General features: G+C 35.1%; 1 protein-coding gene across 31 annotated transcripts in view; it reads left to right on the top strand.

The window, feature by feature from the left end:
- Positions 1-14,979, top strand: part of TTN (titin) — a 276,712-nt gene that overhangs the window by 156,961 nt on the left and 104,772 nt on the right. For all 31 annotated transcript variants that reach the window (XM_088830575.1, XM_088830572.1, XM_088830570.1 and 28 more), the window contains 22 exons: positions 623-691; positions 2,557-2,637; positions 3,521-3,595; positions 4,192-4,281; positions 4,720-4,782; positions 5,111-5,200; positions 7,259-7,309; positions 8,012-8,413; positions 8,582-8,860; positions 9,102-9,377; positions 9,504-9,643; positions 10,181-10,307; positions 10,400-10,663; positions 10,961-11,227; positions 11,362-11,625; positions 11,716-11,855; positions 12,021-12,147; positions 12,269-12,535; positions 12,654-12,920; positions 13,479-13,745; positions 13,837-13,976; positions 14,395-14,521. In XM_088830575.1, the coding sequence (XP_088686701.1) occupies positions 623-691; positions 2,557-2,637; positions 3,521-3,595; positions 4,192-4,281; positions 4,720-4,782; positions 5,111-5,200; positions 7,259-7,309; positions 8,012-8,413; positions 8,582-8,860; positions 9,102-9,377; positions 9,504-9,643; positions 10,181-10,307; positions 10,400-10,663; positions 10,961-11,227; positions 11,362-11,625; positions 11,716-11,855; positions 12,021-12,147; positions 12,269-12,535; positions 12,654-12,920; positions 13,479-13,745; positions 13,837-13,976; positions 14,395-14,521 (3,873 nt within the window). The remainder of the gene's footprint in view (positions 1-622; positions 692-2,556; positions 2,638-3,520; positions 3,596-4,191; positions 4,282-4,719; positions 4,783-5,110; positions 5,201-7,258; positions 7,310-8,011; positions 8,414-8,581; positions 8,861-9,101; positions 9,378-9,503; positions 9,644-10,180; positions 10,308-10,399; positions 10,664-10,960; positions 11,228-11,361; positions 11,626-11,715; positions 11,856-12,020; positions 12,148-12,268; positions 12,536-12,653; positions 12,921-13,478; positions 13,746-13,836; positions 13,977-14,394; positions 14,522-14,979) is intronic.

The following is a 14,979-nucleotide window of genomic DNA, read 5'->3' as shown; positions in this document are numbered from 1 at the left end:
TTCAATATTATTTAATTCTTAAAATAACATCTTTAAAAGCTGAAAAACTAGCAAAATTGTATTATTCTTTCTATTTTAACAAAATGTTGTCTTATTTGTGGTGTCATGAGATTTCCCAATCTAAAATAATCTAGATATAATCTTAGGTGAGCACTTTTCCCTTACCTACACATGTACACAAAATCAGAGTTTTCCATAGGAAAGCTTGTTTCTTGCCTCTCTACAACACTCCTGGCCTGTCGGGAGAGTCTTTGGCATTTTAAATCAGACATTAAAAAAGCAAGCACTTCTTAAAAGGTTACCCATCTGTTGATTGACATTTTATGAAGACACACACTTAAATATGTTTCCCTTCTTGTAAAATCTATATGCAAAGGAAGATTTCTTACCCCTGCAAAGAGCATTTTATCTTTCTTCTCAGCCAGACTTTAACTTACTACTCAACTTTGGAGTAAAACTTGAATCTGTTTTCATGGTTTGAATGCTTCTTGTATGTTCTTCAGTGGCTGTTCTTGGCTGTTATTAATGCTTTTGGGTATAGACAATAAAGCAGGTATTTAATAATTTGCTTCAGATCAGTCTAAATAAGCACATAATAAAAGTAAGATCATCTTCTTTAAAGCTGTTTCAAAGAGGAAAGTTCCTGAGAAACCTGTGGTTCCAGAAAAAGTGGAGCTTACACCTCTGAAAGGTATTTCAACAGTCTAGAAAATGCTCATATTCAGTATCCCTTTATCTAACTCCTTGCTCTTCCTGCTTTCTACAATGTTCTTCTTTTTCTTCTTCTTTTCATTTAAAAAATAATAATAATCAGAGTAGTCTCACTGATTTCTTGTGTTTTTGTAGCTTTTATAGTCCTGGCTCATGAGTGTTGCTTTCACTGTCACTCACAATTTCATGCATTCATGGATAGATGTTGTTTTCTTTGTCTCATCTATATATGTCTTTTTGCATTTTCCTAAACCAAAAAGCAAATTTTACTGGTTAGCTGACATTAATATCAGGACACATCTTAGATTAGAATGCTGAGAGCTAGCAATAGAAAGCTTTGCAATTTCACTTGAACAACAGTATTTTAGCCAGTGTTATAAGCACCAAAAGTAAGTCCTGTTTTCCTTCTATACTATTAATATGATTCATAGGGATTTCCTTGTGGCTTTCCTATCACTCTCTTCTCAGGGACTCCAAAACATTCTTTTGGGTGTATAGATCTCATGTTGAAGGGAAGTTTCTTTATTACTGCAGGTCATTTTTTCAAAACGTATTTCTCTTTAAACAGTATTTTTCCCTATGTAAGCCTGGACCAAAAAGAAAAACAAATGAATCATAAAGGTTTATAAAACATCTGTTGAAAATAAAAATTGTTAATTTTTCCAGTGAGCATAGTAGGGAACAGTGTTCTGTTTAAGTAATTAACACATCCAGACTCATAAGTTGAATCTATTCCTGATTCACTCTGGGATTTTGAAAAATCACCCATCTTAATATATGTTTCCTCATTTATAAAACAGAGATTACAAATTAGTGTTGCTGTGGATCTTAACTGTGGATGCAGAGGATGTGATAATCCTCTACAAAGCCACTCAAACATTAAATGACATGCAACGACGTATTGATATATAATGACTGTAAAAATAACTACAATGGTGTGTTCTACACCTGAGTCTCATACGTAAGATCTTAAAAATGAAATAATAATATGTAAAAACAGATGTAAAGATACATTTTCACTATATTCATTAGATAAGTAAAGGATATTACTGATGGAAATTGAATGCATAGGCATCGCTCCAGCTTGATCAATGAAAATGGTTTACATTACAAATATTGGTAACTCTAAAATAATTATCATGGGTAAAAACATTTAATATTTGTGAAATTGTACTTAAAATACTTGACAGAAAAAAATATTTAAAATGAAATATTTACATATTTGCTCTAATGTTTAAAATTTCAAGTAAGAGTTAAGCACGTCTATCTTTGTCACATAAAATGAAAGTTATTTAATAAATTGCAAATGTCTTATTTAAAACACCAAATGTGAAATTTTATAGAAATATCTAAAAATTCAGATTGTTTAAGTGTTTCTCCTTTCCCACAATCAATTCATAATCCATATTATTTGGCTTTCTTCTCTTGTTAGTGGAGAAGATTTGAATAATGTCTTCATGCCTACTATAATTAATGGTCAGGGGGTTATCAATGTAGATTTGGACAATCTACAATTGCATATTGGGGCAAAGATGCTGTCAAGAACCTTGCATTGAATGAAAAATTCATAAAGTCAATATAGAATAACATCTTCTACACCCTTTTAAGGTGAATGAATATATTTGCCTGAAGTTAATGCAATTGAATTTCATCACAAGGTTATATAGATCTATGCAGAGGAAACAACTTGAAGTGTGTTCTTGCTTTTAAAGTCTGTGATGTTTATATGCAACAAGAATTATTACTTATGTATCATGGTTAACTATTTTTGAAAGACATAGTTTCTTGTTGAAATTTACTTTTTATATGAATTTACTTCAAAATTTAAAATCATATTCTTTTAAGTGGCTGGAGGTGAAAAGAAAGTTCGCAAATTACTTCCTGAACCTAAACCTCAACCAAAGGAAGAAGTTGTTCTCAAAAGCGGTATAGTATTTTTCAAACATTGTATCAGCTTCAAATAACAAAAAAAGAACTTGAAAGCTTACAAAATATTTCTGTTCCTTGGTTTTCTCTTAGATTCCTAATTTATCAAAATTCATTTCTAGTTGCATTGAAAATTAAATATGATCACTTCCATATCTTTTTAAAAAGACAGAAATTTTGTGAGCATTCAGAGTATCTTGAAATTTACAACATTAATAGACATGACTAAATTGATAATATTCTAAACTAATAACAGTGACTATAGCTGCCATTTTCATAATCAAATTACGTAGTAAAATACACTAAGCCTATTAAATATGCTAAAGTACACCAAATGATTTAAGCCTAAACTCAAAATTCAGTTTTAAAGTGTGACACAGGATTACCACAACTAATAAATAACATTTTCTAAAACCTGAGCATTTCTTTCTACTAATAAAATAGTAGAGAATTAGAAACAAGATAATGAAGAATCAAATTCTGACTTTCCCTCCACATAGAATTACTTATTTCTTGGCTACATTTCTTTGGTCATCTCCACTTCTGTTAACTTTGTACTTAAATTCTTCTTTTCTCATTAAATTATAACATTGAATTATTAATTTTTTGCTCTTCAGATTATTCATTTTGTGTTTGGATATTTCTGCCATGGATTTGTCTCTGAAGAGACTATTTATATAAAGTGACTCTGAAGGCTATTTTAATTACCTTAACACTTGATCGTTTTCTTAAAAGCATTTTTAGCGTAAAAGCCAGTTTCCCGATGTACTTGATCTCATGCTTTTCACTTTCCTTGCTTTGTCCATTATTTGCATTCATTAAGCTTGTTCAACATCTTCATTTGTTTGGCTTGGTTTACATATAAACCTTTTTGTCTTTTAAGTTCTAAGAAAGAGACCTGAAGAAGAAGAACCTAAAGTAGAACCTAAAAAAGTAGAAAAAATTAAAAAACCTGCAGGTAGGAATCTCAGTAAAAATTTGGGAAATTATCTTTTAACAAAATTGAGATTTAACAAAAGGTTTATCTTGTAAACATAAATGGAGTTAAATATAAATGTAGCTTCATATTTCATCTGTCTATGTTTTCCATTGTCTGCTTTCTGTTTAAACAGTTTTATAGTATTAATAGTTCTCAAATCCACTCATGCATTTCCATGCACTTCATCATCATTGTTATTATTATTTGTGAAATAATCAAGTTGGCTGCAAAATAACTTCATGGGAAGGTGTCAGAAATGTTTCATAAAATTGGAGGCTTTTAGTGGGCTGATTTTTATCTATTCTCAAAGAGTGTATTTGCTGTTTCAGAAGTGATTTAGAAAGGGAGCGCTCACTAATGGGGTGGGAGGCAAGTAGGTGAAATAAGAGAAAGAAAAATAAATTGAAGCAGAGTCAAGAAGAGAAAACAAATTAATTGATAGAATATAAGGGTTTTCATTCTAAAGTCAACAACAGAGCTTTAGAAAATAGTTTGATCTAATTATTTCAGATTAGCTGATTTCTAAGGATTCAAATCCTAAAATAACACTAGAAAATCATCCTATTATTTTAAAGTGCCAGAACCACCTCCAAAAGCTGTGGAAGAGGTTGAAGCACCTCCAGCTGTTACCAAAAAGGAAAGGAAAATTCCAGAACCAGCAAAAGGTACAAACTTCCAATTGTCCCTAAACTACAAATATGCATCAGTTAAAATATCATTACACTGGCATTAAGATTTGAATACGTGACCTCTACTCATCTCATCCAGCTTAATTTTCTTTACAGTTCACTCTCACGTGCAGTTGCCTCATGCCCACCCATTTGTTAAATAAAGTACTAAGTTTTAAAAACTAAGAAAATTGTATTTATGGGCAGTGAGATGAATAATAACATTAGAAAATCAATAAAACTGACTTGCTGTATTTTCTAAGTACTTTGTTTAAATGTAAGAATAAACTTGGATCAAGGATTTGACTTGGTGACTGTTTGTGTATAAATTCTAGTATCTTCCAAGATACATTAAACCTGTCCAGTTTTGGTTTGACTTTATGAAAAACTTCAAAAACACTGTGATAACCTGCTTTTTACTGTGAATTGTTTTAGTGCCTGAAATTAAGCCAGCAATACCTCTCCCTGCCCCTGAACCAAAACCAAAGCCTGAACCGGGTAAGTAAGTTTATCCTCAATATCAACAGCATATACCTTCATGTTTCACACAAACAACGTATAGTTAATAAGAAAAAAGGAGTAAAAGTGTGCATGCATCAAATGATTTCCAATGTCCCAATGTCTTAGATTATACTGTTATAGTTTAATATAATGTCACATTTTCAAATATATTATTGTATTGTATATAGATTTTATTATAGTTAGAATATATTGTTCTTTGAAAAACAATTTATTAGATTTTAAAATTCATCAGGGGAGGCAAATAGGCAAATGGGTTTTAGGAAGTGACAAAGGATACATTAATGCAATGAACATCTTTTTGCAGAAGTGAAAATAATCAAACCACCTCCCGTGGAGCCCCCACCAGCTCCCATCGCTGCCCCAGTGACGGTGCCAGTAGTTGGAAAGAAAGCAGGTAATTATTCTGTTGTTTTCTTGCTGCTTGTTTGTTTTGGTGGCTTAATGAAAACTTAATTGAAAATCAAGCTTTCTTTTTGTTGAAACACAGCATCATTTCAATTGTGGGAGCTTATAAATTCATGATTAAATTTTCTTTGTCTGCTACCCTGTACCAACCTACTTTCTCATCCATGGTTGCATATTGTACAATTGAAATGTGCAATTTTGATTGAACTGTGTATTTCTGCAAAGCATCGTTTATTTATGTGCTTTTGAGATTAATGAATATGTTCAAAGTTAAGACATATAGATACTCTCTAAGGACATACATATAGGAATCCCATGGAGATTCAAATTTCCCATGTGCCCTGTAAAAATCATTTCTCACTTTTTAAAAAATTCTTTTTAATTTTCAAAATTTTTTATTAGAAAACAAATTTACAATATGTTTATATCACTCACTGAGTACATGGCATTTAAAAACAGCATCATTACAGAAAGATAACAAAAATACAAAGTCTTAAAACCTACAGGATATGGAAAACATTATCCACTGAGGCCTGAAATGTAGTAAACTTTACATAAAAAGGAAAAGCAATAAGTATACAAGTATACAGCCAGTTTAAGAAGTTAGCAAAATAAACAGAATAATCATAAAGAAAAGAAAGAAACTAATACATACGAGGTATTAATGCAATAAAAATAAAGATAAAATTGAGACTGCATTTTGGGATAAAGAAAAAGTTCTGGAAATAGTGTTGATGGTTGCATAATATTCTGAAGTATTTAATGCAACTGAATTGTGCACCTAAAAATGGTTAAACTGGTCAGTTTTATGTTAGGTATATTTTATCACAATGAAAAGAAAAAAAAAAGGACTGCATAGTTCTGCCTTTAAATCTATATAAGAATTTAGATCAATAATAATTTTCCTAAATATTTTAACTCAGTGGTATAGGTATCTTAGGTACAAACTTAAAATATGTATTAGTTGAACTATTAATCACTTAGGTGATAATCTCAAAACCAAAATGATTTGATATGTATAGATCATTGATAAACACATGTCCTAACTATTTGATCTTGGCTACTTCCTTCATTTCTTTAAATTGTAATTTCCTAGTCTGTAAAATCAGAATATTTAATAACTCTACTTATTAAAACTATAATGAGGATTAACTATGCAAAACTTTTAGCACAGTGCTTGGTACATAGCAAGAAATATTTGGATTTTTATTATGTTTAATAACATGAGACAATATACTATGTTCTTTCATCTATGGTTTAATTTTAATATTATATAACATATGTTGTCACTGATATGGTTTGGGCATTATTCTTTTAAACTTTTATGATTTTTATGTGATACTTTTATTAGTTCAAAAAAAGACAAGAACTGCCATTGAGATAATTAAGTATGTGTAAAAGTGCAGCTTTTCTCACATCCCTAGGATCTGACACTAAAGAACTGGTTCTACAATTTATACTACCCCATATTAATTGAATTAAACTCTTAAGTGTGGGAACTGTCTTGGTTTTGCCTTAGTTCATTGTCTAATTAAGGGAAATCTTCAAAGAATTCGTACATTTGTAGTACACAGACCCTTTCTTTTTCTGGAGTCTTCCCTGGATTTATTTGCCCAGCTTAATAAAGAAAGGCTTTTTGTAACTTCTGGGTTATTTCCCTTTTGCCTACATTGATTCCTTGTTGACAAAAAAAGGTATTTCCTTGATTCACAAAACCAGCACACACATTAACATACAAAATATTTTACACAGCTAGGTAAGAGTAAAACTCTTCCTCACAAGGTAATCCAGAAATGGGAGAAGAATTACTTGCTGAAGGTAATTTTTTAATCCTAGAAACACTGGCAATTTAGCTTGGTCACAACATTCAGAATATGCCTTGCTGGAAATGTCCAGATATTCTCAGTAAAAAACACATAAATAAATCCAATTTTTCTTCATGCATTCATATTTATAATAAAGAGCATGATTCAGTCCACATGGTTTACTACTAAGCATGAAATAAGCCTAAAAATTGTTTAAATTCTGGGTTTTATTTTTATTTCAGAAGCCAAAGCACCAAAAGAGGAAGCTGCCAAGCCAAAAGGTCCCATCAAAGGTAAGATTCATTTCCCTGTACCTGAGATGGCTGGATGGCGTCACCGACTCGATGGACATGAGTTTGAGTAAACTCCGGGAGTTGGTGATGGACAGGGAGGCCTGGCGTGCTGTGATTCATGGGGTTGCAAAGAGTCAGACACGACTGAGCGACTAAACTGAACTGAGTTGTAAAACCTTTCACTCTTTGGAAACTTTACATTCAAGGGCAGTTTTCTGTTCAAGGGGGAAGATTTCAAAATTTATATCAATCTTTATGATTTCTAATTGATTCTGCAAAAACTAGTATGTCTTTTGATATCACAATGAATACACCTCTAATATTACTTAAGTGGATAATACATATGTAACATATACACTGTAGGATAATGAACCCTACAAGTTCCAAGTTTCATTCTTCATATACATGATATTTATACATGATAGATAAAATAATGAGACATTAATCTGGACATTATACATTTGGCTTTCAAACTTGAGAAAATGAAGAGTGTTTATGATCCATGGCTTCCTTTTGCCACCTCATTTTCTTTCTGAAAGAAAGCAGGATAAATTCAATTGACCTTTCAGTTGCCTCATCTTTAATTTTCCTCTCTTGTCTCATGGTCACTCTATCACTGGTTTTACCCAGCAGCCAGCCAGGTATGCACTTTCTGACCCTTTTGGAAATGCCAACTCAACTTTTAATTTTATTTTGAATTAGGTGTAGCCAAAAAGACTCCTTCACCAATAGAAGCCGAAAGGAAAAAGTTAAGACCAGGAAGTGGTGGAGAGAAGCCGCCTGATGAAGCCCCGTTCACCTACCAGCTGAGGGCTGTGCCATTGAAGTTTGTGAAAGAAATCAAAGACATTGTCTTGACTGAAGCAGAGTCAGTTGGCTCTTCTGCAATCTTTGAGTGTTTAGTCTCCCCATCCACTGCAGTTACAAGCTGGATGAAAGATGGTAGCAATATCCGTGAAAGCCCAAAGCACAGATTCATCGCTGATGGGAAAGACAGAAAGCTGCATATCATTGATGTTCAACTTTCTGATGCTGGCGAATACACCTGTGTTCTACGTCTGGGAAACAAGGAGAAGACCTCCACGGCTAAACTGATTGTTGAAGGTAATTTTCAGTCTTCTGAATATGGCCCACATGGAACGTTAACACAGTAAACCTCCATAGCAATTTTTATTGTCCTTTAAACAAAACTTATTCCCAAGTTTATCTCATTGAAAATATTATATGTATTGAAAAGTCTCTGCCAATTTTTAATATCGCAATTCTCCATAGAACTTCCTGTGCGTTTTGTAAAAACACTTGAAGAGGAAGTCACAGTGGTAAAAGGACAGCCACTGTACTTAAGCTGTGAGTTAAACAAAGAACGTGACGTGGTCTGGAGGAAGGATGGCAAGATCGTCGTGGAGAAACCTGGCAAAATTGTGCCTGGCGTCATTGGCTTGCTGCGGGCTCTGACCATTAATGATGCAGATGACTCCGATGCTGGGACGTACACAGTGACTGTGGAAAACGCCAACAACTTGGAGTGCTCATCCTGCGTGAAAGTAGTAGGTCAGTACTTAACTGGGAAATTAGTTCTACTTACTATTAAGAAAAGAGAAGAGAGATCTTCAATTTCCAGTATCAGAATATCAGCAATCATACACCTTACCTAACACGGAGAATATCAAATCATAGTAGATTAATTATGTCCAGTTTTGAGAATTTTTTGCTATTTCTGAAATTTACTAAGGAAGTTTTTATATTGCTTATTCAGATCATAATTATCTTTTCTGACCTCTTTGTCATACAGAAGTCATTAGAGACTGGCTGGTGAAACCCATACGAGATCAGCATGTGAAACCCAAAGGGACAGCTGTTTTCACCTGTGTTATAGCAAAGGATACTCCAAACATTAAGTGGTTCAAAGGATATGATGAAATCCCCTTGGAACCAACTGATAAGACTGAGATAGTAAGAGATGGAAATCATATACACCTCAAAGTTAAGAATGCTATGCCAGAAGATATTGATGAATATGCAGTGGAAATTGAAGGGAAAAGATACCCTGCAAAACTGACACTTGGAGGTATAAAAATCTTACCATTCTTAAGTTTTGTATGTGCCTAAGGCAAAATAATATACACAGGCACACTCACAAAAGTGTCATTAGATTGTTTAATGCCTGATGGTTTTTCTTCCTTTACCAATACAGAACGTGAAGTTCAATTGCTTAAGCCAATAGAGGATGTTACCATTTATGAGAAAGAAAGTGCAAGCTTTGATGCAGAAATCTCTGAAGCCGACATTCCTGGACAATGGAAACTGAAGGGAGAACTTCTAAGACCCTCACCTGTGAGTAATTTCTTCTTTTAAGTTGTTAATCATACACACAAATGAACCTGTCTACAAAACAGAAACAGACTCAGAGACCTAGAGAACAGACCAGTGGTTGTCAAGGGAGAGGGGGTGTGTGGGAGTTTAAGGTTAGCAGACACAAACTGTTATATATAAAGTGAGTAAACAACGGATCCTACTATATAGCACAGGGAACTATATTCAATATCCTGTGATAAACACAACATTGTAAGTCAACTATACATCAATAAAAAATAAAATAAGCTGTTAGTCATATTCTATATGACTACATTCTGTAACTGATTCTGACACTCGAATTTGGTTCAGTAATGATGGAATTATTTCTGGCTTCTAAAGTCTCAAAGAGGGGAAGAAATTTGATGCACTATTTGTAGACAGCTCAGCAATTTTTTTAAATTTTTTATCACAATATATTTTTATTAGTATTATTATCATTATTTTATGGCTCTATAGACATCTGTATCTGAAACAATCTATCTCATTCAAATGCTAACTAAAACTATCCTTTTTCAGACATGTGAGATCAAAGCAGATGGTGGAAAACGCTTCTTGACTTTGCATAAAGTCAAACTGGACCAAGCTGGTGAAGTTCTTTACCAGGCACTGAATGCAGTTACGACTGCCATTCTGACAGTGAAAGGTACGGACCTTTAGGACTCATGGAGTGGGCTCAACCTCATCTGACAGCCCCCTGCATCCTGAAAAACCTCATTCTTAATGTTTGATTTCCAGAGATCGAACTTGACTTTGCTGTGCCCCTGAAGGATGTCACAGTCCCAGAAAAGCGACAGGCTCGATTTGAATGTGTCCTCACTCGAGAGGGAAATGTTATATGGTCTAAAGGACCTGATATAATCAAGTCATCTGACAAGTTTGACATCATTACTGATGGCAAGAAACACATTCTTGTCATCAATAATTCTCAGTTCGACGATGAAGGAGTCTATACTGCTGAAGTGGAGGGCAAGAAGACCTCAGCACGATTATTTGTTACAGGTAAGAGCTGGTGAGCTCTGACTCTAACATCCCGTAGTTAGGCACATGAATATCTGACTTTATATACAGAACATAAAAAAAAACACCAAGTTTTAATAGCTGTAAGTGACCATCAGCCCCACAACTTTATTTTCATATTGCCATCAAAACAACCCCCTTAATTTTTTTTTTAATGGAGGATAGATCCTTTTGAAAAGGTGACTCAATAAATGCCATGTGAAAGATTCTCTTTACCAAGCAGAGTGGAATATTTCTGAAGGTAAATTGCATTTCTGAGCATATTACCTTGCATTGCAGGGATAAGACTGAAATTCATATCACCTCTTGAAGATCAGACAGTGAAAGAAGGTGAAACAGCGACTTTTGTCTGTGAACTTTCTCATGAAAAAATGCACGTGGTCTGGTTCAAAAATGATGCCAAACTCCACACGAGCAGGACTGTACTCATCTCCTCAGAGGGCAAGACTCACAAGCTGGAAATGAGAGAAGTGACAATGGATGATATATCCCAGATCAAAGCCCAGGTTAAGGACCTCAGCTCCACAGCAAACCTGAAGGTCTTAGGTAAATGTGACCAGCTATAACCAGAGAGCTGACTTTGGATGGTGGGAGTGGGTAACAGTTAAACATTTTGCAATGTATAACTCTTTAATTTCACTTTGACGTTCTCCTGATGATCTGCCAAATGTCCCTTACAGAGGCCGATCCCTACTTCACTGTGAAATTGCATGACAAGACGGGAGTCGAGAAGGATGAGATTATTCTCAAGTGTGAAGTGAGCAAAGATGTGCCAGTGAAATGGTTCAAAGATGGGGAAGAGCTTCTACCATCACCCAAACACTCCATCAAGGCAGATGGCCTGCGCCGCACCTTAAAAATCAAAAAGGCAGATCTGAAAGACAAAGGCGAATACGTGTGTGACTGCGGCACGGACACGACAAAAGCAAACGTCACTGTTGAGGGTGAGTTACGCAGAATTTCTAAAGGTACCCCCATATGAATCTGCGATTGCTTTGTTCAGTCATTCTTACAAAACTCTGTATAAATTTCAGCCCGACTAATAAAAGTGGAAAAGCCTCTGTATGGAGTAGAAGTGTTTGTGGGTGAAACAGCTCGCTTTGAAATTGAACTTTCTGAACCAGATGTCCATGGCCAGTGGAAATTAAAAGGAGAGCCTTTAACTGCTTCCCCTGTAAGTCACAATGATCTGATCATAGGTGGGGGTGGGGGGCGCTTGCTTGCTCACTGGTGAAAGATGGTACATTTCTGGTACAAAATCTCCTGATTATTTGTAGGAATAACCAGTTATGAAAATGATGTTTTTCTTTCTCTTTCCTCCTCACCTCACTCCAAACAGGACTGTGAGATCATTGAAGATGGGAAGAAGCATATTCTGGTCCTTTATAACTGCCGGCTGGATATGACAGGCGAGGTCTCCTTCCAAGCTGCCAATGCTAAATCCGCAGCCAATCTGAAAGTGAAAGGTACGTTCTGCTTGCCAGCCGCCCTTTTGTATTTTCTTTGCAAGGCTTCCTTTTGAGACCAGAACTGATGACTGGGAGCATATTCTGGCTTCATCCACACCCTATTCTTTTTTTTTTTCAGAATTACCACTTATCTTTATCACACCTCTCAGTGATGTTAAAGTCTTTGAGAAAGATGAAGCTAAGTTTGAATGTGAAGTATCCAGGGAGCCCAAAACATACCGTTGGCTGAAAGGAACCCAGGAAATCACAGGTGATGACAAAATTGAGCTTATCAAGGATGGCACTAAGCATTCACTGGTGATCAAATCTGCTGCTTTTGAAGATGAAGCAAAATACATATTTGAAGCTGAAGATAAGCATACAAGTGGCAAACTGATCATTGAAGGTAAGCATTCTTATCAGATAGGCTACCTTTAAATGTTTTTTTTTATTTTTGCTTTTATATATCCTCCTTTAAGGATTGGAATTAGTAAATTGTTGTTGTTGTTTTTTGTTCTTGCTAGGAATCCGACTTAAATTCCTCACCCCACTCAAGGATGTAACAGCCAAAGAGAGGGAAAGTGCTGTGTTTACTGTGGAGCTGTCCCATGATAACATCCGTGTTCGCTGGTTCAAGAATGACCAGCGCCTGCACACCAGCAAGTATGTCTCAATGGATGATGAAGGGAAGACCCATTCCATCACATTCAGAAACCTCTCTATTGACGATACCTCTCAAATTAAAGTGGAAGCTATGGGGTTAAGTTCAGAAGCCAAACTCACTGTGCTTGGTAGGTGCTTTTTTTTTTTATTTAATTTTATTGCACTCAGTTCATCAGAAATTTATGTAGTATCTACTATGTAAAATCTTTCAGGTGTTATATTGCATGAAAGCAATGCCTGCCCTGGGCTGCTAGTATCAGGCAGATTATATATGAAGTCTAACATGTATAGTGACCATTAAAGGCAAACTATTAATTGATAGAAGAAAAACTAATAATGTGAACTGGAAAGCTGATAGATAAACTAGTCATAGGAGATTTGCTAAGAAATTTAAAATTTAGCTGAATGATAGAGGAACACATAATTATTTGAAGCTAAATTTCAGTGTGTTTTTCATACTACTGTTAATAAAATACTTCAAAATATAAATAGATTAGATCTTGATAAATCTCAGGCATCAATTCCTTTTCTAACTTTTAGAGAACTTTTGAACATACATGTTAAATGAGTGGAAGCATGGTACACTTCTTAAATACACCCAGACTTCTGTGAGCTGCCCCTTAAACTTTCCAAGAGATTTTTATCTCCTTAGGTGGTTAATGAATTTTTTTCACTTATACTTGCAGAGGGAGATCCATACTTTACAGGAAAGCTTCAAGATTACACTGGCGTAGAGAAAGATGAAGTGATTCTACAGTGTGAAATTAGCAAAGCAGATGCACCAGTGAAATGGTTTAAGGACGGACAGGAAATAAAGCCATCTAAAAATGCTGTTATTAAGGCAGATGGCAAGAAGCGCATGCTAATCCTAAAGAAAGCCTTGAAATCAGATATTGGACAGTACACCTGTGACTGTGGGACAGATAAGACCTCAGGAAAGCTTGACATTGAGGGTAAGGAAATTTCCACAAGCTTTGCTCTTGAAGCTGTTGGAGTTATTTCTGCCAGAGGCTAATGACACATGCTGACCCTGCACTTTTCTAGATCGGGAAATTAAACTGGTGCGACCCCTGTACAGTGTGGAGGTGATGGAGACTGAGACGGCCCGCTTTGAAACCGAAATCTCGGAAGATGATATCCACGCCAACTGGAAACTCAAGGGAGAGGCCCTGCTCCAAACACCTGTAAGGCTATTTCTGAACTTGTCAATGCTCAGAGGAGCTGTGTGAAATAGGAAAAGGACAGGAGAAAAGTCAGAGTACACACAAGGCATTTAAAATATGATATCAAGTTCATCAGAACTCAAGCCAATGAGAGCTATTAGGGTCTATGAATGGGCTCAGATAGGCACACTTGCATTATTTTTCATCCAGCATTGGTACAAGGTTCTAGATATTCTATAAATGATGCTAATTGGTTTAGAATGAAGCGGCTAAAATAAATATTGAATAATATTTGTTAGCTTTCTTTCACAAAACTCAAAATTATATAGTCACCTCAAGAGTTTTCCTCATAAATTCCTTTAATTAAGGTATTTTATCCTCAGAACAAAATACCAAAGAAGATGACTTCCTATGGAATCTTTCCTCTCTTTTGACACAGGAATGTGAGATCAAGGAAGAAGGCAAAATACACTTCCTTATTTTGCACAACTGCCGCCTGGACCAGACTGGGGGGGTGGATTTCCAAGCTGCCAATGTTAAATCTAGCGCCCACCTCCGAGTAAAACGTAAGTATTATGTCTTTCTGCTCAAAGTGAATGGTGTATTCCTACAGCAAATGGATGTGAATGAAATTAGTTGGATTTATTTAGTTAATTAGAAAACATTATTAAAGTATAGAAACTGGCTTTCTGGTATTTACTTGTCATCCTCATATACCTATGGTTCAAATTCTAAAGTTTGGAAATTTCATCAACCATTCTGTTTGAACCAAAGAAAATTAAGTCTCACACTCCCCCACTCCCTAATTCTTTCCAAGTAGAATATTCATAGAAAAAGAGTCTAACTCAGAACTCTTAAAGACCCTTAAAGAAATTGTTCAAGTGGCTGTACAGCTTTCACACAAAAAAGAAAAACTCTGCTGTGTGGGCATTTCAGACTCAAGAAGGGAGGTGGGAAGCATCAGGCTAACATTTTTGGAAGGTGCAGAAGTGTTTATGGATTGGACAGGCTGTGTGATTGAGGG

The sequence above is a fragment of the Moschus berezovskii genome, chromosome 2 (genome assembly GCF_049115385.1).
Source record: "Moschus berezovskii isolate FMDL1 chromosome 2, NW_MosBer_1.0, whole genome shotgun sequence".
Classification (NCBI taxonomy): Eukaryota; Metazoa; Chordata; class Mammalia; order Artiodactyla; family Moschidae; genus Moschus; species Moschus berezovskii.
This window is presented reverse-complemented; position numbering and strand designations above follow the sequence as displayed.